Consider the following 25,267-nt stretch of genomic DNA (forward strand, 5'->3'; position numbering starts at 1 on the left):
TCCACTGCGCCACCAGGGAAGCCCTGTTTGTGTTTTTTACATTTTTTTCCCCTGTAATTGATTTCTAATCTCATAGCGTTGTGGTCAGAAAAGATGCTTGATATGATTTCAATTTTCTTAAATTTACTGAGGCTTGATTTGTGACCCAAGATGTGATCTATCCTGGAGAATGTTCCCTGTGCACTTGAGAAGAAAGTGTAATCCGCTGTTTTTGGATGGAATGTCCTACAAATATCAATTAAATCTATCTAGACTGTTGTGTCATTTAAAGCTTGTGTTTCCTTATTAATTTTCTGTTTGGATGATCTGTCCATTGGTGTAAGTGAGGTGTTAAAGTCCCCCACTATTATTGTGTTTCTGTCGATTTCCTTTTTTATACCTGTTAGCAGTTGCCTTATGTATTGAGGTGCTCCTATGTTGGGTGCATATATATTTATAATTGTTACATCTTCTTCTTGGACTGATCCCTTGATCATTATGTGGCGTCCTTCCTTGTCTCTTGTAACATTCTTTATTTTAAAGCCAATTTATCTCATATGAGTATTGCTACTCCAGCTTTCTTTTGATTTCCATTTGCATGGAATATCTTTTTCCATCCCCTCACTTTCAGTCTGTATGTGTCTCTAGGTCTGAAGTGGGTCTCTTGTAGACAGCATATATATGGGTCTTGTGTTTGTGTCCATTCAGCAAGCCTGTTTCTTTTGGTTGGAGCATTTAATCCATTCACGTTTAAGGTAATTATCAATATGTATATTCCTATGACCATTTTCTTAATTGTTTTGGGTTTGTTTTTGTGCATCCTTTTCTTTTGTTCCCACTTAGGGAAGTTCCTTTAGCATTTGTTGTAGAGCTGGTTTGGTGCTACTGAATTCTCTTAGCTTTGGTGCTACTGAATTCTCTTAGCTTTTGCTTGTCTGTAAAGCTTTTGATTTCTCCATCGAATCGAATGAGATCCTTGCCGGGTAGAGTAATCTTGGTTGTAGATTTTTCCCTTTCATTACTTGAAGTATATCATGCCACTCCCTTATGGCTTGTAGAGTTTCTGCTGAGAAATCAGCTGTTAACCTTATAGGAGTTCCCTTGTATGTTATTTGTCGTTTTTCCCTTGCTGCTTTCAATAATTTTTCTTTGTCTTTAGTTTTTGCCAATTTGATTACTATGTGTCTTGGCTTGTTTCTCCTTGGGTTTATCCTGTATGGGACTCTCTGTGCTTCCTGGACTTGAGTGGCTGTTTCCTTTCCCGTGTTAGGGAAGTTTTCGACTATAATCTCTTGAAATATTTTCTCGGGTCCTTTCTCTCTCTCTTCTCCTTCTGGGGCCCCTATAATGCAAATGTTGTTGCATTTAATGTTGTCCCAGAGGTCTCTTAGGCTGTCTTCATTTCTTTTTATTCTGTTTTCTTTACTCTGTTCTGCAGCAGTGAATTCCACCATTCTGTCTTCCAGGTCACTTATCCGTTTTTCTGCCTCAGTTATGCTGCTATTGATTCCTTCCAGTGTAGTTTTCATTTCAGTTATTGTATTGTTCACCTCTGTTTGTTTGTTCTTTAATTCTTCTAGGTCTTTGTTTAGCATTTCTTGCATCTTCTCGATCTTTGCCTCCATTCTTTTTCTGAGGTCCTGGATCATCTTCACTATCAATATTTTGAATTCTTTTTCTGGAAGGTTGCCTATCTCCATTTCATTTAGTTGTTTTTCTGGGGTTTTATCTTGTTCCTTCATCTGGTACATAGCCTTCTGCCTTTTCATCTTGTCTATGTTTCTGTGAATGTGGTTTTTATTCCACAGGCTGCAGGATTGTAGTTCTTCTTGCTTCTGCTGTCTGCCCTCTGGTGGATGAGACTATCTAAGAGGCTTGTGGAAGTTTCCTGGTAGGAGGGACTGGTGGTGGGTAGAGCTGGCTGTTGCTCTGGTGGGCAGAACTCAGTAAAACTTTAATCCACTTGTCTGCTGATGGGTGGGGCTGGGTTCCCTCCCCATTGGTTGTCTGGCCGAGGCAACCCAACACTGGAGCCTACCCGGGCTCTTTGGTGAGGCTAATGGTGGACTCTGGGAGGGCTCACTCCAAGGAGTACTTCCCAGAACTTCTGCTGCCAGTGTCCCTGTCCCTTGGTGAGCCATAGCTGCCCTCCTTCTCTGAAGGAGACCCTCCAACACTAGCAGGTAGGTCTGGTTCAGTCTCCCCTGGGGTCACTGCTCCTTCCCCTGGGTCCCGATGCGCACACTGCTTTGTGTGTGCCCTCCAAGAGTGGAGTCTGTGTTTCCCCCAGTCCTGCCGAAGTCCTGCAATCAAATCCTGCTAGCCTTCAAAGTCTGATTCTCTAGGAATTCCTCCTCCCGTTGCCAGACCCCCAGTTTGGGAAGTCTGCTGTGTGGCTCAGAACCTTCACTCCAGTGGGTGGACTTCTGTGGTGTAAGTGTTCTCCAGTTTGTGAGTCACCCACCCAGCAGTTATGGGATTCGATTTTATTGTGATAGCGCCCCTCCTACCATCTCACTGTGGCTTCTCCTTTGTCTTTGCATGTGGGGTATCTTTTTTGGTGAGTTCCAGTGTCTTCCTGTCGATGATTGTGCAGCAGTTAGTTGTGATGCAGGTGTTCTCGAAAGAGGGAGTGAGAGCATGTCCTACTCCACCATCTTGAATCAGTCTCCCCTTTTGGTTTGATTTTGTTGGGGTTTTTTTGGGGGGGTGGGGGGTAAGGGGGAGATTGATTAAGTACTAAAGATAGAGGTGACTTTATTCTCATTTGGGGAGAAAAAAAGAATCTTATAGAAAAAGCTAAGACCTTTTATCACCACCCCCAATCTCAGTTCCCTTTTCCCCTGTCACTAGAGGGTTTATTTCTCTGACAAGCTCTGTCATAGCATGGGCGTGACAGCTGCCAACTGTCCAAAATTCACATCCTTCCAGCTCAGCAGCCTCACTGCTAAGAGAAGAGATCTTTACCTGTAACTTGAGGGAAAAGGCTAGGGGAGGAATCTTATTGGCTTAGTATGGGTCACGTGTGTGGGGGTCACATGCATATCCCTGGACCGCTCACTGTGGCCAGAGATTGGGGTGTCTGAATTGGCCAAACCTGGACCCCTTCCTACCTGGACTAGAGAGTCCATGTTCTGAAGGTGTTCTGGGCTGTTGCATGTGGGTTAAATAGTCATTCACTCTTTTTCTCTTCATTGTTAGCTAAGGCTGTGTGAAGAAGATATTGGAGTCGGCTTTGAAAAGACAGATAGGAAAAGATAGATTTTATGTTGACATATTGCAGAAGAAGCTTTCACAAGAAGAGCATGATTTGTAGGAAGTCTGAGAGTGTGGGTAGTTGAAAAGTAAAAGTCAATGAATCAAAGAATATTGATTTAACCAGGCTGAAAGATCTAAGAGGTAAGAGGGGAGAGAGCTGAGGCTGGAGTCAGGGAGAATGTATTATAGAACTTTAAGAAGGAAAATATGATTTACTCATAGGCAGAAAGGCTGAGTAATTGTGGAGGCAGATTCTTTTACTATGGGATTAAATGAAGTCATGCACATGAACTTTATACCACTACACAGGGGTAAGGCAGTGGGGGCATTATATTAAAATTTCCTATGTAATAAATAACAAAAACTATGCCCAAAGCTTATACAGTAGCCTGCTTATTAGAAACAGAATAAAACTCATACTAATAAGAATGTTGACATTTCCAAGAGTATGTTGTCCTACAAGTTTACCTAAACTGTTTCAGACTGGCCAGGGAGAGGAAGAAGCACTGATACACATGATGTGATCAAAATTTAACAAAGTTCAGAGAGGTATGACAAGTCAGATTTTGTAATAACTCTGGTGATTGCACATTTAGCAGAAGGAAAAGGACTCAGAAAAAAGGTGAACACTGATTATTATCAATTAATGGTAATATCCTAATCTCTCAACTACATCTTTGATTAAGAGGGAGAGGCAGTCTAAGATGGATTCTGTGTGTTGTGGACCGATATGATTTCAGGTGGTTTTATAAGCCTGGAGAATAAAGGATCATGTTTTAAAAGTGCATAGTCCTGGAGGTGGTAAGTAATCAGAGAATGCTGGGAAAGACCTATGACCAGAGCCTATTGGACACTTTCATTGTGCAGTCACACCCTCTAGAATGCTGGAGTGAAGGGTGAGGTAACTGGAGAAACAGCCTGTGCAGCAGCTTATATTGTCTAAAGCAGAAAGGTGGCGGCCGCATCACCCCTGCAGTGGCCTGACCACTGAATCAGCTCCATAGCCAAGGTCTCTGCACACTCATCTCCAGATGGAGACTTGGTCAAGCCATTCACATATAAGGTCACAAAGGATATATTTACAAATCCACATGGATGTGAGTGTCTCCTTTCTTTTCATATTACTTTGAAAATGAAGAGAAACCATAAGAGATACTGACCATCAAGGGTTGCTCCAAATAGGGCAACAGGATTGACAGATAGGGCCCAGGACTTGGCCTTTTGGTACTTTGGTCGCTACACAATTTGAGGGCATATTATGGGGAGGTAGGGGCTAAGATCTCCGTAAAAAGTTGAAATTTTGTAAGCCGATTTTAACTCTGAATTTCGTCCAGATTATGAAATGATGACAAAGTAGTTACTTTGCCCTATTGCCTCGTCTGCTTTTTTTTTAAGGAATTCTTTAATTTTTATTATTTATTTATTTATGTATTTATTTTTTGGCTGTGTTGGGTCTTCGTTTCTGTGCAAGGGCTTTCACTAGTTGCGGCAAGTGGGGGCCACTCTTCATCGCGGTGCGCGGGCCTCTCACTATCACGGCCTTTGTTGCGGAGCACAGGCTCCAGACGCGCAGGCTCAATAGTTGTGGCTCACAGGCCTAGTTGCTCCGCGGCATGTGGGATGTGGGATCTTCCCGGACCAGGGCTCGAATCCGTGTCCCCTGCACTAGCAGGCAGATTCTCAACCACTGTGCCACCAGGGAAGCCCGCCTCATCTGCTTTTTAAATGTGTTCTCTTTTGCCCCATCTGTTTTATCCCCCCTTTTCATCATCCTTCTGAACCTCCCTGACAGCTCACTATCCCCCACCCTCCACTTGGCACCCTCCCTTTTCCTGCACACACTATCCCCATCAATTACCAGGTCTTAGGAGGTCCTGCTAACCCTAGGGCCAAAGTGTAAATTGTTTTTTTTTCCTCAGTTCTCAGTAGCACTGAGACCAAGCCAGGATATTTATGCAAGACTCTACTGAAGGCTTAGATATGACACAGGAAGGCTCCAGCAACTTGACTGTCAAGATGACAGATGGTTGCGCATTCTCTTCAATTTGGGTTCTCCTGTATTGTCACTCATCTGGCAGGGGCTGGTTTCTCCCTGTCTCCCTCTTTATTCTTTCTTTCTCTCAAGAAATGAAACATGAGAGAGACCGAAGCCTCCTTAAGTTCATTTTTGGAATGTATCACCTCCCAGAAGTAATCAAGTCCTAACTTTAGTGTACATTCCTTCTCCAAGTTTTTATACTTTAAATATTTGTATGTAGGGACTTCCCTGCTGGTGTGGTGATTAAGATTCCGAGCTCCCAGTGCAGGGGCCTGGGTTCAATCCCTGGTCAGGGAACTAGATCCCACATGCATGCCGCAACTAAGAGTTTGCATGCCACAACTAAGAGCCGGCGCAACTAAATAAATAAATATTTAAATATATATATATATATATATGTATATGTAAACATATACAATCTGTATAGTGTTGCTTTTTTAAAAAATCTACATATGTAAGTCATATATCATATACAGATCCTTCTGCATTTCTACTCAGCATTGTTTTTTCAAGATTTTCTCTGTGTATTAATGCTTATAGTTCTAGTTCATTCATTTTTGTCTGCATCTCATTATATGAATGTCATAATTTATCAGTTTCCTTACTGATGACTAATTAGACTACTTTCAATTTTTTGACATTATAAATAAGGCCTCAGTGTATATGTATATATGTATATATATCTGCACATATCTTTTTGTCTGTGTGAGTGTGTTTGAGAATCGCTTTAGATTATACCTAAAAGTAAAATTGCTGTAGGGTAGACATCTCTTAACTTTACTAGAAATTACCAAATTTTTCTCCAGAGTAGTCGTTCCAGGTTACATGCCTACCAATAGTGTATGAAAGTTCTTATTTCTCTACATCTTGGCCAACACTTGGCATTATCTGACTTAAAAATTTTTGCCATTCTGGTATGTATGAAATTGCATCTCATTGAATTTAATTTATACTTTCCTGACTGCTAATAGAGTTAATGTCTTCCTCTTCAATTTTCCATCACAGCATCCTATTTATTTCTTTCACAGCTCTGATCACAGGCTATTGTTATGGGTTGGTTGGTTTGTGTGTTTATTGTCTGCCTCCCTGTGTAGAATGTAATCTCTGTGAGAGCAGGGATCACATCTCTCTTGTTCACTGTTTTGTGCCCAGAGCTCAGTCCAGGGTCTGGTAGTAGGGGTTCAGTAGAAACGTAGTTGTTTAGGGAATGAGCCTGATGGTGGTGGTGGAGGGGGTTCCTCAATAAGTGACATTACCACGTGAGAAATGCTTATACAGCAACAGGAATTTATGTCTTTATATTCCTCCCATCCAAACCCTGTACTTTATTTCATAGCCAGTTCACAGTACCTGATTCTCTCCTTCATTTCTTATTCCCCCTTTTCAAGCCTTTGAAGAGGATGTAGCAAGCAGTAATAGAGAATAGCAGAAATATTGAGTCACTTGTGGTTTGATTTGCTAGAGAGATACCTGCTCGCTTGCAGCCCATGATTGAGATATACTGACGTTCAATTAGTGTAAGATTGTTCTGTGCCCCACGTGAGAGAAGAAACCAAGGCTCCGATGAGGTTCATTATTAGATAGGAAATTAAGTTGGAAGTGCTTTGCCTTTGTTGGGATTCTCACTGACAGAGTTATTTTGTCTCAGCTACTATAACGCTTCCTGAGATAGGTACGGACTTTGTCAGCAAAAATTCACTAGGCTAGGTGTGATAATTCATTTTTAAGAAATATAGATGTTGAAGAAGACTAGAATAAATCTCAGTTACTTTTTCTAGAGTCTCTTTCTTTTCTACCCAACCACTCTTAGTGCTGGTCCCAGTAGCTCTGATTTCATCTTGTTCTAGCTTTATTCAGTTCCTGAGCTCTGCTCTGGCTGCATCTTAAATTTTACTCATTGCCTTGGTTAGGACCCTTTAGGATGCAGGGAACAAACCCACCCAAATTGCTTAAACCAGAGGCAATCCAGGGATGTCTCAGAACTTAACAGCACACACAGCCGGAACCAGGAATTAAAGTGGTGGAAATGCCTACTATAAACTCCCAAGTTTACTTCTCCTTTCAAGAGAAGAACCAAGCTGAGGATGGAATCTCTTAGTCCCAATTACAAATTCTCAGGGAAGGATGCTGACCTAGCATGGACCAAATGCCCACGTGACTCCAGTGAGCCATGGCCATAAGGTTATAGTCTACAGACAAGGCGGCCAAGAGCCACTCCTGTACTGTATGGATGACACAGAAGGGCAGCTCCCAGGGAAGGGGAGAGATTTTAGGCAGAAACACCCCTAGGTGCTGTTGAAATTGTCAGTTGTTGAACATGCATTTAGAGGCTCTGAAGCCTCTGCCTTTTTACCCAGCAGCTTCTTCACATCTTCTGCCTCCTTGACTTTCCTTTCCCCAGGTCTTACCTGGCTCCTCACTCAACTCGCTGATCTCCTTGCCATAGCCAGTTGCGAATACATTCTCAACAGATCCCTGGCTTCCCCCACTTAAAAAAGTGAGGGGCTTCCCTGGTGGCACAGTGGTTGAGAGTCCGCCTGCCGATGCAGGGGACACGGGTTCGTGCCCCAGTCTGGGAAGATCCCACATGCCGTGGAGCGGCTGGGCCCGTGAGCCATGGCCGCTGAGCCTGCGTGTCCGGAGCCTGTGCTCCGCAACAGGGAGAGGCCACAGCAGTGAGAGGCCTGCATACCGCAAAAAAAAAAAAAAAAAAAAAAAGAAAGTGAGCTTTGTAGATAAGGTACATTTTTCCTTAGTTTGTTTGTTTATCTGGAAGGAATTAAAAGGTAGGAATATTCTGTATGATACAACATCCCTCTAGTTGGCTTGTAATTCAGCGATGTGTCCTGCCCCAGCTAGTGGGAAACAGCAGTGAACTGGGTATTGTGAAACTTCAGTAACCTGGGAAGTCTGTTCTGCCCTTGCTGAGACCTTTATGTTCTCTTGTTACAGGAACATGATATAGAAACAACTCACGGTATGGTCCACGTCACTGTAAGAGGCCTACCGAAGGGAAACAGACCAGTTATTCTGACGTATCATGACATTGGCCTCAATCGTATGTATTTGATTTTATACCTTCCCTATTTTATTATAATACATAATCTCTGTATATTTTTTTAAAACACACAAGAAACCCCAGTATTCTGATAAACCATAGGTTTTCTCCTCTCTGCCTTAACCTTCCCTCCTCATTGCTATATGTTAATGGCAGAATTAAAGTTCCTGGGAAGTATGCAGTTGAATGCGTTTTGGGGGATACTGGGATTATATCTCACTTTGTGTCATATCTGCTAAAGGACTAAAGATTATATGATGAACTGGTTAAGAAAGTAGAACTGCAATTAGTTTTTTTTAAAAAAACAATCTGTGCTTTGGGTTTTTTCATATTTCGGGTTAGAAAATTCAGAGCTAGAACTTAACTTTGTTGTGAGCTCTTTAATAAATTAGTAAAAGTATTCTTATTATAGCCTGTCATGAGTGACTTTATTTAATTAATTAATTAATTTTTTAACATCTTTATTGGAGTATAATTGCTTTACAATGGTGTGTTAGTTTCTGCTTTATAACAAAGTGAATCAGCTAGACGTATACATATATCCCCATATCTCTTCCCTCTTGCGTCTCCCTCCCTCCCACCCTCCCTATCCCACCCCTCTAGGTGGTCGCAAAGCACCGAGCTCATCTCCCTGTGCTATGCGGCTGCTTCCCACTAGCCATCGATTTTACATTTGGTAGTGTATATATGTCCATGCCACTCTCTCACTTTGTCACAGCTTACCCTTCCCCCTCCCTATGTCCTCAAGTCCATTCTCTAGTAGGTCTGCGTCTTTATTCCCATCCTGCCCCTAGGTTCTTCATAACAATTTTTTTTTTTAGATTCCATATATATGTGTTAGCATATAAGTAACTTTAAATGGACTTTGCTAGATGGTAATATAAGATTCTGGCCCTAGCCCCAGGCATACAGAGTCTACGTGTTTTCTTTCACGCTCCTCTGGCTTTCAGAGGTGGCCTGCATTTGAAGTTACAGTCTAGTGCTGGAGCTTTTGTTGCCTCTTTAGCATGAGAAGGGGTTTAAGCAGTTCCACCAACAGGGTAGAAATTGAAGCAGAAACCCCTCCCTGCACCCCAGCAATTTTGCCAAGAGACATGGTCTTCCACATGGTGAATGTAAGCAGCCTAAGATACTCACTTCGGCCAGGTTCTTGGGATATAGTCAGTATCTCTCTGTTAGGTAGGGGAATAAGATACATGAAAAATGACAGTATTATGGGCGTAAGACTGTTCTGTGAAACACCAGGATTGGTTTCCTCTTTGTAGACATTCTGTAGAATTGAGGATTACTTATCCTTTTCAAGTTGTTGAGATGTCTGGTAGTCAGCCTTTAGGGCAGCTTGAATCAGACAGATTGTTCAGACACTTCACTTTAGTGAGACAGTGGTTAAAAGGGGGTGAAAGAGGACGATGATATGGAATTGATTGAGTAGAGGAAAACTGGGGAGAAATGGAGAGCTTGTGACTTACGAGTGTTTTGCTCTTGCAGATAAATCCTGTTTCAATGCATTCTTTAACTTTGAGGATATGCAGGAGATCACCCAGCACTTTGCTGTCTGTCACGTTGATGCCCCAGGCCAGCAGGAAGGTGCACCCTCTTTCCCAGCTGGGTAAGACCACAAGCAAGACCTTCTGGAAGACACGCACTCAGAGAGCAAACGGCTAAGCTCCAGCGGGAGCAGTGGCCGTGTGCTTCCCTCCAAGCTGGTTTTAGCACAGCCTACAGGTTATACTTGTCAACCGACCATCCTCATATTTTCTCTCCTTGTTCTGAGAGGACTGTTACGTACAGTCTATTCACGAAAGCTGCATGTTTCCCCATATCCAGGAATGGCCCTCCATGAATCGGAGCCAATCACAAGGCATTAGTGTCTGGAACACCCACTTCTCACTGTCTTTTAACCGTCTTCTTCCTCATCTATTTTAAATCTGTCATTTTTGTGTCCCTCCCTGAAACTCCCAACTACCTAGGCCCGAACTCAGATCCCTCTGAGCTTCCTGGGAGCGCCTTCCCACCCTTACCTTCAATCTGGTGACAGGAATTTGAATATCACTATAACCATTTATTTGGAGGAGGCTGCCCTGTCAGCTGGAGGTGCATTTAACTGGACGTGGACATGGAGCTCTCAGCCTCAGCCTAAGCCTGCTTTGCATGGTGGAGCCACAGTCTCCCTGACTCTTCCTTGGACAGCATAATTATTGAGGAGACCTTGGAGGAGGAATGAAAGCACAAGCTGTGGAATGCTAATTCTTCCCCTCTCCTTTACTCATCTCCAGAGCTGCCTTTGCCAGTGACTGCTGTGAAATAGACCATTGCAGTGTTAGAATAATAGCTAACACTTACCTAGTACTCAAACAGTATTCTTGTCGCTGCATTGCATACTTTACATTTATTAACTCATTTAATCCTTACAACCCTATGGGATAGGTTTACGGTTATTCCCATTGTACAGGGGAGGGTATTAAGGCCCAGAGATATTAAGTACCTTGGCCAAGCTTACATAACAAATAAGTAATAGAGCTGGGATTTTAACCCAGGCAGTCTGGCTCCAGAATCTATGTTATTGACTATGTCCAAGCTATTCTGTCTCTTAAACACAAATTGGCCGGTGACCAGTTTATATCCAACAAGATTTAGATCCAGTTCCTTTTTTCTGTTTTATGTACAAATGGCTCAAGAGCACTCCAGTGCTTGAAGTGTTTCAAGCAGAGGCAGGCTGACTTCCCTGTGAAACGTAGAGCAGATCCTGCCCTATGTGTAGGGGGTTGTCTGAAGATCCCTTCCATCTTTGATGCTGTAATTTCTATGGACACTTCCTACTTTTCTTGGATTCTTGGTCTGAGTCAGTTTCGGGCTTGCCTGACCATCTTAGGATCCAGGGGCTTAGATCATGAACCAAATTCAAAAGCAAATAATAAAGTAACTGGGTTATTCTAGGCCTAAGTAAAACAAATCAGCCTCTATGATGGGGAGCCCAGGATTTGCAACTGTGTGCCTAGGCCCAGTAGAGCTTTGTTTACTTTTGCACTTAGCTGCCTAAACCTAAGCAGCAGACCAAGAGCAGTAGGTTGACTCTTACTACTAGAAGTTTACTGAGCCTGAACCCCAAATGAAGTGGTTATTAGGGGTTTGGAAATACCCTGGAGAGAACCGTATTACCTGTTCTTTTCAAATGGCTTCCTCTCATCCCAGAGATTGCTCTTCAGGTTATAGAAACACGTAGGAGGTTTTTTTGTCTGTTTTTTACTTTCCTCTTAGTGTGGCAGTTGTAGAGAGTCACACAGCATGCCACAATCATTGCCGGGTACCACATCACCTCCTTTGAGCCTTTGGTAAAGGGAATGCTTTTATCTAAGAACCCTGTACTTTTCTAGCTGTTCTAGCGATGGGGAACTGTGATACATTCTAATTCGGGAGGTATCCTTCTGGATTTCAGGTACCAGTATCCGACAATGGATGAGCTGGCCGAAATGCTGCCTCCTGTTCTCACCCACTTAAAGTAAGTTCATTCTCCAATTCTTTCACATGGTTTTTGTTTTTTGTTTTTTCACACTTTCTACTGTGTGTCTGATCTGGGGGATATGACGATGAGCAAAACAGTATCGTCACTACCCTCGTGGAGTGTGGAGCTTCCATTTTGGTGAGGGAAATAATTGACAACAAGTAAGCAAGCAAATAGTCACAACCTACGTGCTGTAGAAGAAGTCAGTGGGGATGTTGTGATAGAGAATAAGGGCAGGGTGTACACAGGCAAGGCTAATTGAGGATTGCCTCTCTAAGAAGGAGTCCTTTAGATTGAGACCTGGAGGATAAAAAGGAGTTACCTAAACAGAGAGCCAGGACAAGAGGATTCCAGACAGAAGGAATATGTCCAAAAGGCCTGAGCCAAGTGAGCAAGTGGGAGAAAGTCACAGGGTGAAATCTGAGAAATAGACAAGGACCAGATTGCACAGGTCTCACAGATCAGGTAAGAATTTGGGATTTTATTCAAAAGACAAAAAACACCGAAGGGTTTTAAGTGCTATCCAATTTAGTCTTTTAAAATGATCACTCTAGATATGTAAATTGCACATCAGCAAAGCAATTTACATTTTTAAAAAGAAATTACTCCAGCTGTGGAGAGAATGGTTTAGAGAGGGGTAAAAGAGAAAAAACAAGGGACCGGTTAAACTGTTACAACAATCAGGCAAGTGATAATGATAGCTTGGTACTGGATACTGCCCAGGGGATGGAATGGAGTAGGAGAAGGCAGATGGAAATGCTTTGAAGGTAGATTTGCTGATGGGTTGGATATGGAGGTATTAGGAGAGTGAGCTGTCAAGGATGACTCCCACGTTTTAGTCATATTTCATTTAATCCTTAAAATCAACTTAGAAGTAGGTGGTCATATTCTGTTTTATAGGTAGGGAACCCAGGCTCAGGAAGTTAAAGAAACCTGACCAAATTCTACATCCAGTAAGCATCAGAGCCAGATTTGAACCCAATTGCATTCTTTTCATTATGCCATCCTACCTCCAAATGAGTTAACCCTGTCAATGTTGGTGTGTCCCATTCACAGCCTGAAAAGCATCATTGGGGTTGGAGTTGGAGCTGGAGCTTACATCCTCAGCAGATTTGCAGTAAGTACATGGAGGATTAGTCTCAACACCCTTGAGGCACTGCCTAGGTCACAGCTCTTACTGCTGTGTTAAATGACAAGGAACTGTTTTGGATCTTATGTCAGTTTTTCTATAAATTCTGTCAACAGATACAGGTTTGTATAAGGCCTTGCTTTGTACTTAGAGCACCTGAAGAATAACAAATGAGGGCAAGATATCATCAATAAAAATAGTTCTCAGAGAATACTTATGGTGGAATTTCTTACAACCATTAAAATTTTATAAGAAGAGCTTGTAATGATATGCAATTCACATACACCATAACCTTAACAAAAAGGTTAGAATACAGATGCACATAAAGTTTGTCATAGGCATAGGAAAGCACTGAAAGAAAACATGAAAATACAACAGATTGATGTTGTGTGGTTAGATAATATGAGATTTTATTTTCTGCTTTTTATAATTTCTCTGTTTATCAAATTTTCTATAGTGAGCATAATCGGAGGGGAAAAAGTAAGCTGGAAAGTTTTTAGTTTACATAGAAATGTTCTTACTGATTTCTATTTAAGGAACTCTTTCCCAAATGCCTCCTGGGTGAAGGGCGGTCTTCTGGAGGGTTTTAGAAAAAAACTTAAGAAGTTGCTCTTGGGGACAAGGTGTATGAGTATGAAATAGCCAGTCTAAGCCTCAGTAGCCCCTTAGGCTGTGTAGTCCCAAGGGCACTGCCCCAGCAGGGGAGACCCACCATGAGCTAAACAACTGTAGAGATACCAGGTGCCGTCCTCTGCTGTGGAAATAAAAACCATCTCCCCCGTAGATCTTTGCCAGGCGAGATCATTTGATGGTAATTTAGGAAGCTGGTTTTCCAGATGCTAAGCTAGATTTATAGAGCTATTTTTTAAAATATCCTCCCTAGCACCTCTCTGACCTTTCTTACTTTCAACTCTGAGGCATTGAGGCCTTGTAAGAGGTGACTAACCATGCTGCAGTATTTTTAGAAGAAGCTGAGAGTGGGGCTCTTTACTGTTGTCTTTGTCTTGTTTCAGCTCAATCACCCAGAGCTCGTGGAAGGTCTCGTGCTCATTAACGTTGACCCTTGTGCCAAAGGCTGGATTGACTGGGCAGCTTCCAAAGTAAGACCAGTGTCCATTGGCTCATCTCTTGGTCCCTTCTCAAAATGGCTTATCTGGTTTTTATTTTTATTTTTTCATTCATACGGTCAAGGGCAAGAAGTTTTAAGTATATAGCTTGATGAATGTTTACACATGTAATCACCACTTAGTCAATATACAGAATATTTCCAACTCTCTGCTTAATACTTCCTCCCTTTCCCAGAAATAACTGTTATTCTGACTTCTACCACCATAGATTGGTTTTATATATTCTTAAACTTCATATACTTGGAATAATAGAATATATATTCTTGTGTATCTTGCTTCTTTGATTCATCATTGTGAGTCTCAGTCACGAATGGAATACTATGCAACCAAAAACTTATGGGTTTTTTTGGTTATTTAAGGAAATGTGAAAATTCTCATGTTTAAAAAAACATAATAAAATTTTGTTAAATACATATATGCATTTATAAGGAAAATAATTTGCTACCGGTAGTTACATCTTTGGCCGGTAGCATTACAGATGATTCTTATTTTTATTTTATGTATTCTTTGTTTTCCTAATTTTCTATGATAAACATGTATTGCTTTCATAGTTACTTTAAAATATTAAACTATTCCACCTGCCAGCAGACCAGATTCTAAAAAGTTTATCCATTCCTCCCCACATTTAACTTCTGGAGAAATTATGTATTTCCTAGCTTTGGATGAAATATATTAACGATGCTATTGCCAGATGCTATGGAAATTCTTTCTTACAACCTGACTTATTTAAAATTTGTTTTAATTCCTATCTAGGATGTGGGTACATTAAAACTTACCTGAACACTCTTAATAACGTGATACAACCTAGTAAAAATTCTTATAAAGCTTTAGAATGACCTTATGAGTATTAAACATGAAATGAAATAGGTTATTAATTCTTATTATCTTTAATGTATAACCTGTGGATCATTGATAACCCATGTGAAGATTTCTGGGCTTCTTTCTTCCTTAATCTTTCTGGGACTACATGATCCTGCTCCACCCATATCCACATCTGTCCCCCTGATTTCCTCTTGTCCATCTCCACCCCCAACTCAGTACTTCACCTCTGATCCAAGTCAGCAGTAGGAATTGAGCATAAAATCAACAAAGAAGGAAGGCTTAAGGAAATCAGCAACATAATTTGAGATGGAAATTTTTCTGAAAATAGACTAACAGTCTGCAGATTTACACAGATTGATGCATTTATTAGACTGTGATGTGCATAGTTTTGAAATGGGAAAAATTAGGAGAAAAATGTTCAAAATGCAAGAACATTCTGTAAACATAGCAATTTCCTCCCACTACTTGAAACGAAGATAGCAAAATTAAAAGAAAGAGAAAAATCATTTTTTCTTTTGGATGGCTTGGGAGTAGTTGTAAGTCATTCCTTATTAACTGTAAACCCAGTGTAACTGCGGAAATACAGGCAGGAATGAAGCAGCTAATAGCTGTGAGTTCTCGGTCCCACGTTTTCAAAGAAGTAATGGCAGCATTTCTTCTAGCCACCTATTTCAAAGCAGGCTATATTATTACCCTGGAAGGAAAACTTTTCGTTTTTTTCTGACTTGTTCCTTGTTCTCAGGTTTCCTGGGACCACCATCTCACGAAAATGTGTGACACTGAGTTGTGTTGTTTATTTGTTGAAGGATAACATATATACAAGAAAGTGCACAGCTTGATAAATTTTTACCCATGCTAACTCCCTTGACACCAAGTTTTTATCTTTGTAGCTCTCGGGCTTGACAACCAATGTTGTGGACATAATTTTGGCTCATCACTTTGGGCAGGTAAGTGCCTGCGCCAGCCAGGAGAGGGGTGTGTTTACTGGCTTGTGTGCAAAGTCTTACTCACCTCAGGAAAGAAGGGGTGCCCCAGAACTCACCTGATCCCAGTGGGTTACCACTTTCAGTGCCGTGTGAGATGCACGTGGCCCAGCAAAGGCCAGTCTTAGGGGAGAGGCATGAACTCAGTGCCACGTGGCTCTCGGCATTTGGAGAGAGGAGAGAAGGCAGCCCCCACCGCCGACCTGTTCCCTGTGAGCAGATGCCATCTGTTCATGTTTGACAACATCATGTGCTTCACCAAGCATGTCTGGAGCCAAAATGAGGTCTGGGAAGGGCTTCACAGAAATAGAAGTTTCAGAGAAAAAGATACCAAGAATGTTAGTGCTGAAAGAACCTTAGAGATTATCTTGTTCAAACCCCATGTCTTACTGGTGAGGAAACAAGTCCACGGAGGAAATGACAATTATATGGATAATTGTTACGTGAAAGAGGGGATCCCAGTCCTCTTTTCAGAGAGAAAGTGAGTTGGATAACAGAAGTCTTACACCAATTACAATGTGTGTTTTCTCCTACACCACCAAACAATTCTCAGACACCAGCTGGGTGTCCTGCGTTCAGCTCAATGATGCCACTGTCTACCTGGAGATAGGTCAGATCCAAAAGATGGGGGCTCGGTCCTAACAACCAAGCCACCACCACTGCTCCCCCTTCCCCCACTTCAGCCACCAGTTGCCACTCCAGGTTGTCACCTGTGCTTCTGACCAACCAGCTATATAGATCAGAGGTTCCAACAACCCCCTACTTGGGTTCAGTTAATTTGCTGGAGCGGCTCAGCAGAACTCAGAGAAACATTGTACTTACTAGATTACCGGTTTATTGTAAAAGGACACGTGACTCAGGAACAGCCAGATGAAAGAGATGCATAGGGCAAGTCATATGGAAAGGGGCACGGAGCTCCCATGCCCTCTAGGGTGCACCGGTCTCCCAGAACCGCCACGCCTTCACCAACCTGGAAGCTCTACCAGTCCCGTCCTTTTGGGGTTTTATGGAGGCTTTATTACAGAGGCATGATTATGTGGTAATCAATTCAATGGCCAGCTCCTCTCCCCTCCCCGGAGGTGGGGACTGGGTGGGATTGAAAGTTCCCACCCTCTACTCACAGGGGCTGGTTCCATCTAGAAGTTACTTAGGGGCTCTCCTAAAATCACATCGTTAACAAAAAAAGATACCTTTAGGGCAGATAAAAAGATACCAATCTCATATCAAAAAAAGATATCAATCTCATCAGTTTGGAAATTCCAAGCATTTTAGGAGCTCTGTGCCAGGAGTGGGATGAAGACCAGACACATATTTCTTTTTTTTTTTTTTTTTTTTGGCGGCACGCGGGCCTCGCACCGCCGTGGCCTCTCCCGCTACGGAGCACAGGATCCGGATGCGCAGGCTCAGCAGCCATGGCTCACGGGCCTAGCCGCTCCGCCGCATGTGGGATCTTCCCAGACCGGGACACGAACCTGTGTCCCCTGCATCGGCAGGCGGACTCTCAACCACTGCGCCACCAGGGAAGCCCCCCAGACACATATTTATTATTATAAATCACAACATCACAGATGACCTATGAAGAAGCAATAAATGAGCAATGAGTTTGGGGAGCTGTGAGGTGTCTGGAGTTGGGGAGATGAAAACAATATAAATAGGAGTAATGCAGGCTCACCTGTAGTCTCTGTACTGAAGGAAAATGGTTGGTGGGGAGAAAATTAGCATTTACTGAGTACTCATTCTCTGTAAAGCACTTTGACAAGTACTTTTAGGTACAAACTCAGTTATTTTTCATGTGGTTCTATTAGACTTATTTTAAAATGGAGAAACTAAGGGCCAGAGAGGCAGCATAACTTGCCACCATGGTCCAGATGGCAAGTGGTTTGAATGCAGGCCAAGCTAACTCCAAAGCCCATAGTTTTTTTCTTTCATTGAGATTTTATTTTATCAAAGGTACAAATTCACACATATTTTAGAGTAGAGACGTTCTGCAGGGCTTATTACAAAGAATCTGCCACTCACCCTATTTCCTTCTTCTTAGATTAATTCTTTTAGCTGATCCTTTTGGGTTTTGCCTCTTTAATTAAGGTATTTACTTGCATATAGTAAAGGACACAAATCATAAGTGCATCTCAGTGACCTTTTATATTACATACATATACTCCTTTGTAACCACCACCAAATCAAGATACACAACATTTCCATCATCCCCAAAAGTTTCCCTCATGCCCTTTCCTAATCGCTATAATCCCCCTCCCCAAACAAGGTATTCACTATTCTGTTACCTCTATACATTATCTTGCCTGTTCTTAAACTTTATATAAAAGTAATTACAGTGTACACTCTTCTGGGTCTGGCTTCTTTTGCTCGGTATAGTCTTTGAGATTCAACCATGTCATTCTATGTATCAGTAGTTCATTCTTTTATTCTGTGTAGCAGTCCATTGTTATACACCATGAATGTTCCTATGAACATTTGGGTTGTTTCCAATCTTTTGTTTTTGTTTTACTATTATATTTATTTATTATTATTTTTTAAATTTTATTTATTTATTTTTGGCTGTGTTGGGTCTTTGTTGCTGCACGTGGGCTTTCTTTAGTTGGGGCGAGCAGGGGCTACTCTTCATTGCAATGCGAGGCTTTCTCACTACGGTGGCTTCCCTTCTTAGAGCACGGTCTCTAGGCACGTGGGATTCAGTAGTTGTGGCATGAGGGCTCATTAGTTGTGGCTTGCGGGCTCTAGAGTGCAGGCTCAGTAGTTATGGCACATGGGCTTAGTTGCTCCGTGGCATGTGGGATCTTGCTAGACCAGGGATCGAACCTGTGTCTCCTGCATTGGCAGGCAGATTCTTATCCACTGGACCACCAAGGAAGCCCTGTTTTACTATTATAAATAAAGCTTCTATGAACATTCTTTTCTTTTTTTTTTAATATTTATTTATTTGGTTGCACTGGGTCTTAGTTATGGCAGGAGGGCTCCTTCGTTGTGGCATGCAAACTCTTAGTTGCGACGTGCATATGGGATCTAGTTCCCTGACCAGGGATCAAACCCAGGCCCCCTGCATTGGGAGCACAGAGGCTTACCCACTGCACCACTAGGGAAGTCTCCTATGAACATTTTTTTTTTTTTTTTTTTTGCTGTACGCGGGCCTCTCACTGCTGTGGCCTCTCCCGTTGCGGAGCACAGGCTCCGGACACACAGGCTCCGCGGCCATGGCTCGCGGGCCCAGCCGCTGCGCGGCATGTGGGATCTTCCGGGATAGGGGCACGAACCCGTGTCCCCTGCATCGGCAGGCGGACTCTCAACCACTGCGCCACCAGGGAAGCCCAATGAACATTTTTATATGTGTCTTTTTGGACATATGCTTCCATGTCTCTAAATATGCATATATTTCCACTTGTTGATTTTTCATTTGTAGGCATTATCTGTTGGCATTCCATTATGAAAGATGATTTCTCTCATATACACATACACACCGACCCCATGACACACGTTTGTGTTTTCTACCACTCCATCCTCCCACTATAATGTAATTTGGATTAGATCAATTTCAAGCATTTACACTAGCATATAAATGTTATTCAGAGCTGCGCCATGACAGATTTCTTCTTCTGTACATTTCCCCTTTACCCAGTGACAGTGTTAGAATTTTTAAGTAAGGGCCACTGGGGGGACACTGCAAGGTGATAGTGGCAGGAAGGCACTTCCTTTCCTTTTTAAAAAAAATTTAAGACTCCCCTGGTGGCACAGTGGTTAAGGATCCGCCTGCCAGTGCAGGGGACATGGGTTTGAGCCCCGGTCCGGGAAGATCCCACATGCCTCGGAGCAGATAAGCCTTTGTTCTACAACTACTGAGCCTGCGCTCTAGAGCCCATGAGCCACAACTACTGAGCCCACGTGCTTAGAGCCCGTGCTCCACAACAAGAGAAGCCACTGCAGTGAGGAGCCCCCACACTGCAATGAAGAGTAACCCCCGCTCGCCGCAACTAGAGAAAGCCGCGCACAGCAACGAAGACCCAACACAGCCAAAAATATATTAAAAAAAAAAATTTAGCCCAAGAATCAGGGCTTGCCATACAGAAGCCCTGGTGACACTCGTCTCAGCAGTCTTCAGGTCACACTTTCTCCATCCTGTGGGCTGTTTCCAGGGTCCAGTCAGGAGACAGAAACCACACACTTTGAGTTGAGAAAATTTAACATAGAATATTGTTAACTAGTAGAAGGTTGCTTCCTTCTCAAAGAGGTGAAAGAGGACTCTCAGGTGTCTAAAAGTAGCAGGTGGAAACCAGCAGCTACTCCTAGGTAGAGTGCATGTGGACACTCAGGGAACTGTGGACTTAGTTGGGCCCACCCCCACCAAGCCTGACAGTCATGCCTCTTCAAGGAAGGTAAGGTTTCCACAGAAAGTACAACCGGGCAGGAGTGAAAAAACTTGCCAGAGGGTGAGGGCTGTAACTGGTCCATAGAGCCACTCACCAGATGAGGGAGACATTTGTCTAAAATAAGGTCTGAACAGCTGCAGAAGCTCCAGAAGCTGCAGCTGGATTGGGGAGAACCTGGGCCTAGGGTGCAGCTACATCTTTTCTACGAGAATTCCTGACACCTTGAGCCAGTGGCTCCTGTGCTAAATTTTAAAAAGGGACTGGCAAACGGAAAATGTTTATGCATTCTAGCTCCAGTACTACAGAGACCAGTGGATCTGAGGCTGAGGATAACTGGCCCAGGTTCTTTGCCCAATGGCTAGTGATCCCTGTCTGTCCGAATTTTATAAGGGTGGATCACTGAAAGGCCTGTGTGCACCAGGTGAGGCTTATCCCTTGGGTGATTAGACTGGGCCATTTCCTTGGGGAGCCCCTGATGTCAGCAGCTTTAGGTCTTTTCTCTGGGACTGGTCAGATTCCCCAGATAAGCTTTGAGGTTACACACCAGACACTAATGTTAGTATTCTTGGAGCCAAGTTCAGAAAAAGACAGAGAGCCTCAACATTCAGGCTTTAAACTTTCACTTTTCAGTATGGTGTATCTACCCATCTGGGCCTGTGGTCTTCCAGATCAAAGACCTTGTGTTTTATTGTTTCCAGAGAACAGACCTTCAGTCTTCTTCTGAGGTGGGAAAAGGGAAGTCCCCCAGAATGCAGGGGAGGGATCTGGAGCTCCGGCTGCTTTATGCTTTGTTCCCATTGGACCACAGGTGCAGATAATTAGAATGATCATAGTCTGGTTTGTAATACACCCTCATCATTCATTGGTCATGCACATAACCCACTTTTATTTAGTTAATTAGCTAGTTATTTTTAATAATGTAATAAGCACCCAAGATATTACCACCCAAAGCAAAAGCTAGGGTTTGACAGTAACCTGCATCTAACCAAATGATACTCTGAATTAACCTGTCCCCCTGCTTTTCTCACCCTGAGGAAACCATCATCTTTTGTCAGTCCTTTGTTTTCCTTTATGATAGTGTTACTGAATTTATATGTGTTCTTTTACATTATGTACATATTTCTAATTATAAAAGGATATTATGCTGATGTAATTTGGGAAACTTTTTTCACTTAAAATTGCCAAGATTTATCCACATTACTGCTGGATGACTGTGAACAGTTTTGTATATGCCTCCTGCTTTATTCGTACAAAAATCCATCTTGGGTGTAAGTTTAGGAGTGGAATTGCTGGGGCTTAAGTGTTCATATATCATAAAATTCAGACTTTTAAGGTTTAGTGGTTTTTAGTATATTTATGGAGTTGTGTAACATTGCACTATCTCATTTCAGAACATTTCCATCACCCCAAAAAGAAACACCATACCTCTTAACAGTCACTCCCTATTCTCCTTCCCCCTGTACCTGACAACCACTAGCCTACTTTCTGTCTCTGTGGATTTGCCTATTCTGGACATTTCTTAAATGGAATCATGTAATATGTGGCATTTGTGTCTGACTCCTTTCACTTAGCATGTTTTTGAAGTTCATCCATGTTACAGCATGTAGCAATACTTCATTCCTTTTTATGGCTGAATAATATTTCGGTGTATGGATACACCACATTCGGTTTATTAGTTGATGGACATTTAGGTGTTTTCCACCTTTGGGCTATTACGAAAAATGTTGCTATGAACATTCATATACCAGTTTTTACATGGACATATGTTTTCGGTTTTCTTGAGTATATACCTAAGAGTGGAATTGCTGGGTCACATGGTAGCTGTGTTTAACATTTTGAGCAACTGCCAGACTGTTTTCCAAAGTGGCTGCACCATTTACAGTCATACCAGCAAAACATGAGAGTTCCGGCTTCTCCACATCCTTGCCAACATTAGATGTTGTCTGTCCTTTTGATTGTAGCCACCCTAGTGGGTGTGCACTAGTGTCCCATTATGGTTTTGATTTGCATGTTTTTAATCTTCTTTGGAGAAGTGTCCGTTAAAATCGTTTACCCAGTCTCTAGTTGAGTTATTTATCATTTTAGTATGAAGTTGAAGATTTCTTTATACGTTCTTGATACAGATCTTTAGATATATGAAATGCAAATAGTTTCTTGCATTTTGTGGGTTGTCTTTAACTTTCTTGATGGTGTCCTTTGAAGCACAAAAGTTTTTATTTATCTATTTATTTATTTATTTTTGTTCGTTTAACCTAATGAAAGCATCTTTTTTTGTTTTGTTTACATTTTATTGGGGTATAGTGTTGATTTACAATGTTGTGGTAGTTTCAGGTGTACAGCAAAGTGAGTCTGTTATACATATATCCACTCTTTTAGATTCTTTTCCCATATAGGCCATTACAGAGTATTGAGTAGAATTCCCTGAGCTATATAGTAGGTCCTCATTAGTTATCTATTTTATATGTAGTATTGCGTATGTGTCAATCCCAGTCTTCCACCTTCTTCCTCCCCCAACTTACCCCCCCCAGTAACCATAAGTTTATTTTCTGCATGACGCACAAAAGTTTTAATTTTGATGAAATCCCATCTATTTTTCCTTTTGTTGCTTGCACTTTTAGTGTCATATCTAAGAAACCATTGCTTAATCCAAAGTCATGAAGATTTACTCCTATCCTTTCTCGTAAGATTTTTATAGTTTTAGCTCTTAACGTTTAGGTCTGTGGTCTATTTTGAGCTAATTGTTTGTACATGGTGTACGGTTGCAGTACCAGTTCGTTCTTTTATGTGTGAAAATCCAGTTGTCCCAGTGCCATTTTAAAAAAGACTTCTGTGTCCAGTGAATTGTCTGGGCTCCCTTGTTGAAAACAAGTTGACCATAAATGTAAGGGTTTATTTTGGAAGGCTCCTTTTTATCCTATTGATATTTGTCTAGCCTTATGCCAGTATCACAGTGTCTTGATTACTGTATCTTTGTAGTAAGGTTTGAAATAGGGACGTGTGAGTCCTCCAACTTTGTTCTTTACCAAGATTGTTTTGGCTGTTTTGGATTCCTTCCATTTCCATATGAATTTTAGGGTCAGCTCATCCATTTCTGCAAAAGACCTAACTGGGATTTTGATAAGGATTGTGTTGAATCTGTAGATCAATTTAGGGAGCATTGCTATCTTTTTTTTTTTTTTTTTTTTTTGCGGTACGCGGACCTCTCACTGTTGTGGCCTCTCCCGTTGCGGAGCACAGGCTCCGGACGCGCAGGCTCAGCGGCCATGGCTCACGGGCCCAGCCGCTCCGCGGCATGTGGGATCTTCCCGGACCAGGGCACGAACCCGTGTCCCCTGCATCGGCAGGCGGACTCTCAACCACTGCGCCACCAGGGAAGCCCAGCATTGCTATCTTAACAATACTGTTTCAATCCATGCACATGGAGTGCCTGTCCAGTTATTCGGGTCTTTTAAAATTTCTTTCAGCAACGCTTTGTAGTGAAGTCTTCCCACTTCTTTTGTTATATTTTTTCCTAAGTATTTTATTTTGGGGGTGCTATTATAAATGGAAAGCTTTCTTAATTTCATTTTTGAATTGTTTATTGCTAATGTATAGAAATACAGTTAAGTTTTGTATATTGATCTTGTATCCTTCAACCTTGCCGAACTAATTTATTAGCTCTAATTGTTTTTTTGTGGATCCTTAGGATTTTCTACATACAAGATCATGTCATCTGCAACAGACATAGTTTTACTTCTTCCTGTCCAGGCTGGCTGTTTTATTTCTTTTTCTTGCCTAAGCAGAGCTTTCTAGGCCCTGGATAGAGCCTCTGGTATAGTGTTGAATAGAAGTGATAAGTGGACATCCTCATCTTGTTTCTGATCTTAGGGGAAGCCATTCAGTGTTTCATCATTAAGTATGATGTTAGCTGTGGATTGTTCATAGATGTCCTTCATCAGGTAGAGGAAGCTCTCTCCTGTTCCTAGTTTGTTGAGCACTTTTATCATGAAATCGTGTTGGATTCTGTCAGATGCTTTTTCTGTATCTATTGAAATGTATGTGTGACTTATGTTCTTTATTCTTTTAATATGGTGTATTACATTTATTGATTTTTGTATGTTGAACCAGCCTTGCATTCTCTGGATAAATTCCACTTGCTCATGGTGTGTAATCCTTTTTATATGTTGTTGCATTTGGTTTCCTAGTATTTTGTTAAGGATTTTTGTGTCCATATTCATAAGAGATATTAGTCTTTAAGTTTCTTATGTTGTCTTTGTGCGGTTTTGGTATTAAGGTAATACTTGGCCTCAGAGAATGAGTTGAGAAGTATTCTCCCTTTTATTTTTTGTAAGAATTTTGGAAAGATTGCTGTTAATTCTTTAAATGTTTGGCAGAATTCACAGTGAAGCCATCTGGGCCAAAGTTTTTCTTTATGGAAAGTTTTTATATTACTAATTTAATCTTTGTTTCTTCTTGAGACACTTTAGGTGGTTTGCATCTTTTTAGGAACTGGTCCATTTCATGTAGGTTATCTAATTTGTTGGCATATAATTATTCATAATATTCCCTTATAATTATTTCTGTTTCTGTAAAGCTGATAGTGATGTCTCCTCTCTCATTCCTGTTTTTAGTAATTTTGAGTTTTATCTTTGTTTTTCTTGGTTAGTCTAGCTAATTTTCGATTTTATTGATTTTCCCCATTCTTTTTCTATTCTCTCTTTCATTTATTTCCACTCTCATCTTTATTACTTCCTTCCTTCTGCTTGCTTTAAGTTTCCTCTCCTTTTTCTAGTTTCTTAAGGTGGAAGGCTAGCTATGAATTTGAGATCTTTCTTCTTTTTTAATACAGGAATTTACAGCTGTAAATTTCCTTCTAAATATTAACATAGCTGCATCCTATAAGGTATTTTCATTCATTTCAAAGTATTTTCTAATTTCCTTGTGATTTCTGCTTTGATCCATTATTATTTAGGAGTATGTTGTTTAGTTTCCCACATTTCCTTCTGTTATTGA

General features: G+C 41.6%; 1 protein-coding gene across 5 annotated transcripts in view; it reads left to right on the forward strand.

Annotated features, from left to right (window-relative positions):
* NDRG3 (NDRG family member 3) overlaps window positions 1-25,267 on the forward strand; it is an 87,298-nt gene that overhangs the window by 45,460 nt on the left and 16,571 nt on the right. For all 5 annotated transcript variants that reach the window (XM_082644634.1, XM_082644636.1, XM_082644637.1 and 2 more), the window contains 6 exons: window positions 8,228-8,333; window positions 9,822-9,942; window positions 11,770-11,832; window positions 12,892-12,952; window positions 13,978-14,064; window positions 15,804-15,860. In XM_082644634.1, the coding sequence (XP_082500760.1) occupies window positions 8,228-8,333; window positions 9,822-9,942; window positions 11,770-11,832; window positions 12,892-12,952; window positions 13,978-14,064; window positions 15,804-15,860 (495 nt within the window). The remainder of the gene's footprint in view (window positions 1-8,227; window positions 8,334-9,821; window positions 9,943-11,769; window positions 11,833-12,891; window positions 12,953-13,977; window positions 14,065-15,803; window positions 15,861-25,267) is intronic.

This window comes from Mesoplodon mirus, assembly GCF_964341445.2.
Source record: "Mesoplodon mirus genome assembly, chromosome: 15".
Lineage (NCBI taxonomy): Eukaryota > Metazoa > Chordata > Mammalia > Artiodactyla > Ziphiidae > Mesoplodon > Mesoplodon mirus.